General features: G+C 37.3%; 1 protein-coding gene across 1 annotated transcript in view; it reads right to left on the bottom strand.

Annotated features, from left to right (window-relative positions):
* Nucleotides 1-12,771, bottom strand: part of MLIP (muscular LMNA interacting protein) — a 104,414-nt gene that overhangs the window by 8,579 nt on the left and 83,064 nt on the right. Inside the window, exon 12 of the mRNA XM_058020921.1 lies at nt 1,613-1,666. Coding sequence (XP_057876904.1) covers nt 1,613-1,666 — 54 coding nt within the window. The remainder of the gene's footprint in view (nt 1-1,612; nt 1,667-12,771) is intronic.

Here is a 12,771-nt window from a genome sequence, read left to right as displayed (position 1 = left end):
GTTTTTCTTTGAATAGAAGACACTCTAACACCTGCTTTTGAGAGAATCAAGAAGTGGCTCCTGGGAGGCAGAGGAAAGGAGATTGATGGTGTAAAAACAAGCAGAAATGTCAAAGGCAAGGAACAAAGGAGGAGATTTGGAGGACTGTGATGGAGATTCAAACAAAAAGAGATATGAAACAGCTCCAAGTCCCTGACACCCTGTGCAGAGAGGCCAGGGACGCACAAGAGAATAGAGGCTACGGTCATGCCTAGGTACTCCTGGTGCAGAACTGCAGTCTGCTGATCCACCCAAGCACTGAGATATCAACCTCTTTTCATTCTTATCTTTTTTCCAGTGGAAACTGAGATAAACTGTGAGGATATATTGATATGTTGTCAACAAACTCAGAATTCAGGCAAATCCTCCACTTCCAAAATGTGAAGAGCTTGACCCCAAAACTCCCACAGTATTTTTCAAAAATAAAAGGACTCATTTGGTAGAAATGACTGGCAAACATCCATTTCATATATGTAAATTATCATGTGGCTGCTTTCAGACAAGCTAGAACTAATTTTAAAATAATAAAATTTTAAAAAACGTGTTTCTAAATATGCAAGTACCATTCCTATCTGTATTTTTACATTAATTAAAAAACTAGTGAGATAATTGTGAGAATGCACCTGGTAAAAGAGGTCTTGGCAGTAAAAAAATCATTCTTGTGTCATAAACATTCTCATACTGCTATTATTGGTACTAAATTATGCTTTCATGGGTGAATTTCCAAAATAGTATTGAAAATGTCCAGTAATGAGTGGAGTCCTATTACATTCCAAAGTCAGAGTAAAGAGTGTGATAGTTAATTGAATTACATATGTCTATTCCAACATTGAGGCTATAATTCATCTTCATGCTCATGATCTTGTTGGAAAAAAGGACTTGCCAGTGCCAGCTGGACCTTTTTTATTTTCTATATGCTCTGTCTCAAGAGAAAATTGATAATGAATAATAGATTGCATCTTCTCTCACTGAATGAGTTGTCTACAGTGGTAACCACTATGGTCCTACAGTTTAGACACATAAATGTAGTAGGAAATTGGCAACTGAATTTAGACTTCAAGAAAATTTTTTTATCCTTCTTCAAAGTAAAAAAAAAAAAAAAAAAAAAAAACTGGCACTGAATTTTGATACTTGAATTACATTTTATGTTTTCTTGACTGTCTTTTATGAAATTCTTAATAGCTATCCTAAGTGCTTCTGATAGCTGTAGTACCTGGTATTTAAAACAGAAGCTATATTAGTGACTGAAAATTGTGGAATGTGTTATTTAAATATGGCTGCATAATTTAACCATTCCCACTTGCTAACATCCCAACAGCACATATCAGGAACCTGAAGTATAAATGTTACTGTTATTTCAAATTCACATGAGCACAAGTTGGCAAAACAACTCTGGGTTTTTTCCTTCATTGATCATTAAGAACAATTAATGTTTATGTAGTCTGCACTGGAAAAAAAAAGAGCAGGTTTGGAAGCTCAGCACATTTTTACTGATCAAACTTATATGGGCTATGCAAATAGAAGATAAAGCTAGCATGCAAATGCTTAAACCCATTAAATGTCAACTGATTACCTCCTTGGAGATGAGCATCTCGTTTTCTGGAATAGGCACCATGGAAAGACTGGGCTGCCGAGCCAAGATGTCACAGGTTGGAGAGAGCATGAGGTTAAACACAGGAAAAAGAAATCCATTATCAGTTCAATTTCTATATAAAATATCACTAAAATTTAAAATTAAAGCAAATACCCTCAGACATACTAAGGATAGCAAGGCATTGAGATCTGTGCTCAGCAGACTCTCACTACTCCTTGTCTGTATTAAAATTTATTTCAAGGTATGGCCTGTTTTCTGTTATATTATATTCCCACAATTAAAAGGGTGGGGAAGGGAAAATTCCTTTTGAATTTCAAAGAGGCATCTCAAGTAAAAATCACAGCAAAAGCATCTACTTTATGATACATTTAGTATGAGATAATTCACTTAAAGTTATTTCAAACTAGAACCATACCAATATCAATGAGAATTTAATTAGAATGCAGGTAAATCAGCTTGAGTTTATAAAGGCAGAGTTAAGATCATAAGCTTCTGACATTTTCTTATAGTGTGACACAGACACATCATGTTTAAAGAAAAGGTTGCTGAAAGTTTAGATATGTGAATGCTTGAGCATTCTCTAAAAGATTGGAAGAAGCCTGCTATTTCCAGTGTATCAAAGGCATTAATTTATTTTGGCATTTAGATCAAATAGTAAACCAGAGAATTATATATTGCTTAAAAATATTGCTCTTCTAAGAAAATTGATTTTTACACTGCGCTTTTTGAGAAGCAAAACTGATCTGCTAAACTGGCTGTGTACACAAAGAAATATACTGAAGTGGAATATACTCTAATTTTCTGCAATTACTTTATGAATGTGTTATATATTTCTCTCTTCCTTTGCAAATTTGCCCTGATTTCTTCCCAGAGAAGAAGGCATCTACTTTATCGACAACAGAAGCTTTGAACCATTTAACTTCCTTTTTTTGTGATTACTATTCCCAAAAATGAAAAGGGAAGGGAACAACTTTAGGCAACAAGTTTATTTATTCCATAGATTTTTATAAAGGAGTAAATTTAGGCAAAAGAAGGGTAAGGAAGGGGTAAGGTACCTGGGTCCTCTAAATGGCAACATCCCTCCCTCTGACACTCATGTGGCTCCCAATGTCAATCTGGCCAAGGCTTCCCCCAGACCTTACACCACCTCCTGCTGCTGCACACACAGGAGGTGTTTGATGGTCTGCATGGAACAGATATCCTGCTTCCAAACCCAGCATCCCACGATTACCAAGCCTAGGCAATCATTGACGACACACAGGTACAAAGTTCTAGCAACACCTGTGACATCTTGGCAAGTGTATCCCACTGGGAAGAAACCCTAGAGTTGAGATATTCATTGCCTCATCAGAATATGGCACATCTGTATCCCAGACAAAGTACGAAGGGTCAACCACAAAGAGAAGAAGGAAAGTATTTTTCATATTCTGTTCACTTACTGATGTACAACTAAGCCCTCTGAGAAGAATTCTCCACTGCTCACAAGAAAGAAAAGCTCCCTAGTCAGGCAGTGACCTGAGAAAGGAGCACCTCAAATTGCACAGAGAGGAAATCAATGAAAAATGCACTTCTATTGTGTTGTCTCATCCTAGCCTTTCTTGCTGGTGCTCACTGCCTGCTCTCTTAACCTGAAATGCCCCTCTCAGTCATGATTCTGCCTTACCTTTTTTCTTGAATATGAGGTCTCAAGTCCATCCTTAGACCTGACAAGAGTAATTACCTTTTTTTGTCCAAGAAATAGATTTCTTCCCTTATTTTGATAGCATCCTCTTTTCAAACTCAAGAGCCAAACTGTGTGACAGTCTCCATAGGGAGGAAAATTATTTCTATTTTATGGAGAGGTACTCCTAATATTAATAGGTTTGGAGATATTTAATTAAAAGAAAGCAAGGAATTCATCAAATAATAATTAAGAAAAAATTTTAAACAATTTTGAGTAAACAATATTGAGTCCTCTCTGTTTCTACAAGGCATCTCTGACCAAAATCCCTTGAAGTTATCATAGAAGAGTCTATGCATTCTACTAGCCAGGTGGGTCTAGTCTTGAGGAAGCAACTTATAACTCATTTATAAAGAACTTTAAGTAGTACTTTAGTGAATATATAACACATAAGCCAAGGGCTGCACCCTTTTTTCTGCTGAAATAACACTTAGTCTTGCAGGTCCCTGAAAGGAAGGTTCAGATCTTGCCTGAAATCATTCAGTTCTGCCTCTGCCAGCTGCAAAGGAAACAAATGCCTTGGCCTGGCTGACATCAGCCCAAAGACCCAGAGGCTGATTACATGTGTTATTTCAATCAAGTGTCAGTGTAAACCAAAATGTGTCTGCCTTGTTTAGAAAACGTCCCATACCTGTCCTGAGTTTAACCAAAAGGCTACAGAATCTTGTTCTTACTGATTTTTCCTTAAAAATATTATTTTTTATTGTGTTCTGGACTGCACATGACACAGTTAACTTCAAAGTACTACTTCAGAATATGAAGTAAGCAGAATGAGGCTGGATTAGCCCTTTCTTACTAGACATTGTGTCATTGTCACCCCTCAGAGTCATGCAGGAATGTGCTTGCGTCCACCAGATCTGAGATGTGAATGCAAGTAGGACTTTTTACTTTTTATGGGTGTATAGTATCAGTGAGACCTCATCAAACTCTGTCATTGGCATTCTTCCATCTTCAGGTCAAAGCAGCTGGCAAGAAGCCCTATCTCCCATGCAAATGTGAAAATATTGTGTCTGCTGATGGTGGGAGATGAATATTGCTTTTATAATTACCACTCTTTTTTCCTGTGACAGTTAAAAAATTCTGCATCACTCTTACAAGGTTAATCAACAATTTTTAACTTTTCCAGATGTTGCTCAGATTTCTCTTGATGCGGCATTTTTTCTTTATTATTTCTAAGAACAGTGAAAGAGCAAACCAGACAAATCTGCATTTGTGGCTGCAAAATTGTACTGAGGAGAGCAGAGTATCTTTACAATGTATAAGTACTTGCAGCATGTAATTTCAAAGATAAATTTTATACCTGCCCAAAATAACCTCTTACAGACTAAGACAAGGCTTAGAAAGAGGTGGTTATATAATATCTTCATTAGTCCTTTGCTCATTTAGTTCTGTAATCAGTAAAACATATTTGCCTAGAAAAGGTCAGTTGATCTTTATTGTGCTATGAATCACAGCTGCCTCTGAACTAATATAAAGCTTTCTGAATTGTTCTCAGTGTAAGATGTTTCTCATAAATCCAAGTCGCTCTCTGGAGGGTCTGCAACCTTTGCTAATTGAGGCACTAGCTTAAAACTGGAACCACTGAGAGATAACATACATAGGAAGTAAGATACATAGGAAGTAAGAATATTTCAACTATAGTAACCAGAGAACATTTACATTTATACTACTCTGTCAAGTTACTCTTTGAAAATAAATTGGGCACTCTAGACCTTTATTAAACATAGATACATTCCTTCACAATAGGAAGGAAGACTAAAAACACTAAATTAAATATGTACAACAAGCAAATATTTTCATAAAACAGTTTTATGTCTCTCTGCTTTATCTGAGTGACAATGAACGTGAAATACTCAGTACAATAAATGGGAAACCACCTACAGAAGCACAGAAAAGAATACTTTCAACTAAGGGGAAAGAAAATAATATAATGTAAAGGGTTACTTTATGTTTTTAATGTCTCTAGTCTCTTTGAAAGGACACAGTATAAAATATATTTCAAAGATTCAGTCCTTAAGCACCAAATTCTTTTGCATCTTGTACCTCTATGAAAAGGAAAATAGAAATAGCAATCACAATACAGATTTACAGTGTGCCTTCAGACTTATGCAGTAAACCATCCTGACAGACTTGAAAATCCTTATTATACACTATTGTAGCCATGTGCTTTTATTTTGAAGATTTCAAAACTCTTTCCAGGTACTGAAAGTATCTGCAAAAAAGAAACAACTCTCACACAGGCACCGTTTCCTGACAGGTTCTTACCAGACACAGGCCCAGAGGTCACCAGAGTGCAGTGAGACTGAGAGATTTGAATCTAAATAGAATGAATCATAAAAGCATAGAAAGGTTTGCTTTGGAAGGGACCTTAAAAATCACCTAGTTCCAATGCCTTTGCCTTGGGCAGAAGCACCTTCTTCTAGAGTAGCTTGCTCAAATCCCCATCCAACCTGGCCTTGAACACTTCCAGGGACAGAGCATCCACAGATTCTCTGGGCAGCCTAATACCAGAGAATACCAGAGGCTGGAAGAGTTACAGGGCTTTGCAGTAAGGATTCCTTATCTATAAGTGGAGTGGGAGGGAGATGCATGCAAGCCCTGCAGTGCACTAATTTTCCTTGGGCTGCTTTTTCCCACATTGAGTTTGACTTCACATGCAGGGCCAGTCCATGATGGATTTGCCTGAGGATTTTCTGCCGAAATTATTTTTCAATGAAAAATACTAGCAACAACAAAAAATTAAGCTTTCTGCAAAATATTTTGATTTCTCTTGCAAATTCTTGCTAGTAATTTAGAAAATTAAAATGAAGCATTCAATTGCAAGAAAACCTATCTGCAACTACAACCTTGTGTTTTCCATCTTGGATGTTTCATTTTGGATCACTTCCATAACATACTGAGATGCATTTCACTATCCACTTTGTGGCAATCATGTTAAGAGCCTCTATTTTCTGCTGTGGGTTAATGAAGCACAGCAATTCCTTGCAGGGCTGATTTCACTATTGGTGATTGTGGGAGCTGGTGGCAGCAAGGATTCCAGACCCATGATGAAGACTGAAGGCATGAGAACCACAACCAACACATTCATAGGGTAAGGCAGCAGAGAAAACCTCTTCTAATGACATGGATTAGAGTTATCTGCTTTGAGTTAGTTCATGTAACCCAAAGGATGCATATGGGTTACTGGAGTATTCAAATATTTTCAAAATTTAATCTGTATTGGAAAGAAAGTGTCAGAATTTCCAACAACAACACAAGTGTTTGAAATTTCCCTCAGCATATTGTATGTGAACTATTTATGGACTCATCGAAATAGTTATTGCTTATATGTTTCCTGCCCAAGGAAGGGGCTCATTTCTAGTTGAATGAAAACATCCAAGCAACTCTAACCACTTTCCAGGTGACACTGTGAAATGAATTGGATTTAATTTTCAGAGCTGAATTTCCCCCACATATTTTATTAGCAGATTAGCTGCTGAAAAATCCCTGTTTTCTGAGCAAGTTTCTGATGCAAGAGATCTTTTACCTTAGCTACTTTAAGTTCAAACCAGAAACTTTTAATGAATCTTCAAGAGTGCACATCTGTAATTGTCACCTATTATATAAAAATTTGCATTAAGATCATATTCATCCTATAGTATAACTAATTATATCTAGTTTTAACTGAGAAAAAGAAAAAGCTAGTTCACAATACCTCTGTAAATCAGTAAATACTGACTTCTTGAATTCAAGATCTGAGTACATCCTTGGAATTTTACCAGAACTAGTTATATTTTATGCTTTTATCTAACATAACTGAAATTGGAGGGAATTAAGACTGTATTTCAAAGTATACATTATAGAAATACTGGCAATTAAAATGTCTATATAGCTCTGGGTGCTTTGGATATAACTTTGACTGCTTTTCCATTAATTATGATTTTCTTTTTCCTTTAGACCTTGCTTGCTCCTTTAGGTCGTGCACTGTTTCCAATTGAAAGTGCACAAATACAAAATTGTTTCTCATACAGGTTTCATACATACCAAATCTGATTTGGTATTCTTCACTCAATTACATATTTCTGCTACTGTTGTTAATAAGAGCCTTTATCTCTGGATTGCTTCTATTCTCAGAAGTGAGTTGTTAGCTAGGGCCAGAATTTCTATTATATTTGGGAATGTTTATTGTATAAAAAATGTCTGTCTGAAATCCACTATGCAGAAGACCAGATGCCATCACCCTAGAAACCAGATATAAGAATGAACTCACTCGAATTTTTATTATGTAGAGACTTCTAAGAATGAAGACAAAACATCTTAAAGCTCTATTTGGTGCTTAAGACTGGTTTAATCTGTCCTAGCAGAGACAGCCAGTATAGAGGAAAAGGCAGAAAGAAATAGAAGTGGCTGTAATTATGTTTCAAGAGGAAACTTGAACACTCCTGGGTGTGTTCACTGGGAAGCATGTTTTGGTTTCTAAGCATAGGAAGTGCCTACTGGGGCTTGATCTCATTGCATTGTGTGCATGTTTTCTAAATGAACAGCAGCACACCAAAGAAATGCCAGGGTGCTACCCTCAGCAGCTTCTCCTCCTGGAAATAGGACAGAAAGGCTCTCAAACTTGTCAAACTGCCCAGGCCAAAAGTGGTGACACTGTAATCAATTCCTTTCTCTTTCATTGGAAGAGCTGTCTCCAGAGAAATGGGTAGCTGAGGTCATTCCAGGGGGTGCCAGACTTAGGACACCTCCATTTAAGGGCCTGTTCCTGGGTCTTCTGTTGAGCCTAAGATAACTTCAAGTTCTGTTGCTAATTCAATGGCTTTTGAAAGAAAGCAATTGATTATGTTTAGAAAGTTATGATCTTTCTAAAAAGTGTTTCAAGAGAAACACCTTTCTTTAAAGATAAGCAGAGCAGGGACCGTGGATACATTTTCTGAAGGCATTATCAAACCAAGTCAAAAGTGATAGAAATATCATCTAAATATGATATCATTAAAATAAATCATTAAGCCCAAGAATGCTATAAAATAATATACAAAGAAAACACAGCAATATTAATCATTACTATCTTCCCAACAAGGAGGTGCAATTTGTAGCTCAGCACTAATGAACTGACTTGTTTACCTCTGATATCTTTTTTTACACCAAAGCAATTTTTCTGGGTCACAGATAGTAGATTGATCAACCACAATACACTTACACAAGTGCAACATTTAAATACCAAAGTTCAAAAGAGAGAAAGAAACTGTCTTCTAGAAAATAAAAGCTGTTGGGATGATGTCTGGGAGAAAAGTGCTTTTCCATGGCAACCTTGAAAGGCTGCTGTATTCACAGAATGTCACTTCCCACTATGCTACTATTAATCAAACTCCAATGAGTAGGAGATTGGATGGTGAAGTAAACACCACAGATTTCATTTTAAAAATAATGAAGACTCCCTTTAAATATTCTGCTTTCCTATGAGCCTGGAAATCTGCAAGTGATTATGAAAAGTTGACACTTTTGGCATGACTGCATTTAGTGGTTTCAAGAAAATTCCATTTAGACCATTAAGGAAAAAATTAAATTGGCTTGAGCACAAAGTTGGACATTAGAGAGAACTTGTCCTCTGCTACTGTTATAAGTAATGCCTGACCAGACAGAAATGGTAATTTTTTAACATTTCTCACACTGCTTGCAAAAAGGCAGTTCCCTCCAATCCATTTTCAAAGGCTGTGCTGCTAAATATTTAACAAACAGGGAGATTTTCACAGGAGTGTTCATAAATTGTGTATTCAGCCCTTGTTGCCAGAAAGAAAAGTTTGAAAGGCACTGGAGACTTAGAGACTGAGGAAGCTACATTCATCCATTTCTTGTCTCTTTGCTTGGGCAGGTCATTCCTTTCTCCTTCAAAAAATAGCTAATTTTCTAAAAGCTAGTGGTCTCTGCCCTGAGAGGTATTTACATCTATTCCTGTGCCTCCTATAAAGCACAGAATCTTAGAAGAGCACCAATTGGAAGGGCCCTGCCTTTTGAGGGAAACAGAGCCTAGGTGAGGTTACCCTAGCACTCTGTCCAAACACATCTTGAAAACCACCTCTGGTGGGGATTATGAACATCCCTAAAGACGTTGTGCCAGTGATTGGTCCCTCTCACAAAAAAAAAAAAAAAAAATCTTTTGTATAACAAGATTGATTCTCTCCTACTGCTAGTGGAACCTATTGTACCTTGTCTTCTCCATGAGGCTCCATAAGAAGAGAAAGCCTCTGTCCTCTCCCTGACTGTTTTTTAAGCACTAGAATCTTGTGAAGAGGTCCTCCCTGAGCCTTTCCTTCTCCAGGAAGAAAAGACCTAACTCCTTCAGTCTTTCCTCTTAGGGCAAGTTCTCCTTCTCAGTCCTTTGATCACATCTGTGGCTCTTCTTTTGACTCTTACTGGCCTGTCTGCATCTTTTCTGAATTGCAGAGACCAGAATTTGCCACAGTATCCCAGGTGCAGAGTTGTGCTCTTCCACATTTCTCCCTTAAAGACTGGAGGGATTCCCATCAGAACTATGCTTTGGAACAAACCACAGAGTTCCACATTTCCTCTGACTCTCCATCACTGCAACACTTGTATGTCACTCCTTTTTCTTGAGTTGTTTTGTTGCAATCAAAAGGAAAAGGAGCTTTTTAAATAATAAAACTTTTAAATAATGTAATCATTAAAGTCTGGGGAGTTTAAATAAGAGCAGAAACACCTAGTGGCTGGGCTACAGAGTGGGGAAGGAGAGGACAAGAGAGATAACAAGGCAAGTAAGAACAGAATCAGCTCAATGAAGTGGACAACATTTTTATTTCAGAAGTGGCCTGTGCACAGATATGAGGAGAGAGACACAATACCTTGGTTCCCACTGCCTCCTTCTATCAAATCTTAAAACCACATTGTGAAATTATTTGGGACACAGGTTATGTATTTCATCACTTCAAACAGTTATAATCAACAAAAACTGCCTGGTCTATCTTTCAGCTTGATCTCTGTAATTTCATCACCTATGGAGATTCAGGTACTTCAAAAAACCAATCTGGCACTAAGTCAAGCCTGCCTGAACAACACCACAATAAGCATTTCAGATCAATAGAGCTGATATTATCTTATGCCCTGAGCCAACAAATGACATGATCCTGGCATTAGGTCCTCACCACATCCAGTCTCCCTAATATAAGACATAGGTAATCATTTTGGTTGTTTCCATTTCCCATTTCTGAGGCAACACTGCTTTAAGGTAATTTTTTAACAATAGTGGAGGCGGAGGATAACTTAATTCAATGTGACCTCCTGTCCCTTTTCAATACTGCATTTTTAACATATTTAGAATGGTTATAAGAATTTATACCAGCTAGTTTTGCCCTCTAGTGGAAGGTGAAGCAAAACACAACACGTAATTAGAAACTCATCACTCATAGATTGACCCTGTGGACACTGACCACGTGTTCACTGGGTGGCTGGAGAGACAGCAGGTGAGTCACTGCATGTTATTCCTTATCCTAAAGGAGGGCAAGTGGAAAGGGGAAAATCCAGGAAACTAACAGAGAAAGTAGTCCAGGTTTAGTAGAGAACAGAAAGAAATTCCCATGCTGTCAGGATGTTGTTTACAGAATGGGTCTGTTTGAAATGTCAGCACTTTATCCTGTGTCTGCTGTGCTATGTTTTCTGCTGCTGCAAGTATTTATGACAATAAATTTAATAATCTCTTTTTAAAAATATTACCTTAAGACTTTAGTTGGGTGGTACAGGAAATAATAGGCAAATATCATTAGGAGTTTTATCAGCATATACTGACTCAAATGTTAAATATTGATTATGAAAACAAAATCAAAATTAATATTCCTTTGTTTATCAATGAATGTTAATATTATAGATCAAAACAGAAGCATAAAAAAATCTAACTGATGAATATTTGCTTTTGAGGTGGAAAAAACTCTGTTTGTATTAAAATAGCCCAGTATTGACATCTGATTATTCTGTTTGCCAAAGAACAGCTGACATGATATACCAAAAAATTACACTCTCTTATTTACCTTCAGACACCTTTTTCCTGACTTATTCACTTTTCTATTCAAATTTCTGAGTTTTTAGCATTGTTTTCATTAGCAACAGTAAATACCCATTTTCCTTATAAAGCAATGGTTTTATTGGTCATATGAACTATTTGTTTGTTCATGTGAATGCCTACAATGAACCAGGAAACTTCTCCAAAATATTTCATTGTAAAATCTTTTCTGCCTAAGCATATATGTCTGCCCAGTTCAGTAAAAATTTAAACAGAACTTTTGTTCTGTTTAAACCAGTCTCTCATATGGGAAAAGGTGCTTTTGTTCAGGTTGTCTCAAAGACAGAGTGGAAGGTTGATTTTAGTTCTAGTTTTATTCCTGGTTCATCCTTATAAGTGGGTAAAATTGTAAATTCTGTAAATCCCACGGGATGGAGGGGCCAATATCAAACACTACTGACATTATCTATTAACCTAAACCATGCTTCTAGAATGGAGAAAGGCATTTCCAGGTTTTTCTTTAGAGCCTGACAGCTGATCAACATGTATCCTCTGCAGAGATTACACATTTTTCCAAAGCAGTCTTGACTCCCTGTCAAACGTGCCTGAAACTAGTGACACATATTTCACCCTGGTACTTCCCCTGAAGAGGAAACCAGGACACAGCGTTAAATAAACAGCACCCAATGCCAACATTTTAACCTCTTGCATCCCAGACAAAGTACACTGTACAGCTCAGAGTGGGACAGTCTCTCCTGGAAACAAGGTTTGATCATTTCCAGACAGATTCTGCGTTAGAAAAAGAGGAAGTAGAAGAGATGCATCTGAGAGGTTTCAAACAGCGTATTTTATGAACTTCCACAACTGATGCTTTTCTAGGGCAGGGACTCTCTTGAGGTACTGTAAATATCTTGTGTCAGCTGCTAATCAAAATACTTCAATTTAGGCACAAATTTAGGCACAAATACTTCAATTTTCACCTTACAAAGCTCATTAGCCAGCCCTGTTACCCACACGCCTTGGACTACAGAGATTTTTGTCCAACTTCTCCAATGCTGTTGCAAAGAAGATAAAAATGTCAGCAAGAACATCATTCACTTTGCACTGGCAAGAGAAAACTGCTTGTCAGGATGACAGAGAGAGCCACTGGAAAAGTCTGTATTTCTCTCAGATTTGTCTCCCTTTGCTCAATCACCAAGGAAAAAATAAATACCCCATTAATTTAGTGAGGGGAAATGTTAAAACTAATCTTAGCATGAGGGATGAAATAGATTACTACTGCTTAAGAGAAGAAATAGTTTGAATGAAAAGTGGTGGGAGCCTGCCCTAGCTGGTCTAGAGAAAGCCAGACCCAACACAAGCCATGTCAAGGAAAGGAAAAGCTGTAATATCTCCAGGGCAGCTGGACGCACAGGCTCATGTGAAATA

Source organism: Melospiza georgiana, chromosome 3, assembly GCF_028018845.1.
Source record: "Melospiza georgiana isolate bMelGeo1 chromosome 3, bMelGeo1.pri, whole genome shotgun sequence".
NCBI lineage: Eukaryota > Metazoa > Chordata > Aves > Passeriformes > Passerellidae > Melospiza > Melospiza georgiana.
The sequence above is the reverse complement of the archived record's forward strand: the minus strand, read 5'-3'. Positions and strand labels throughout refer to the sequence as shown.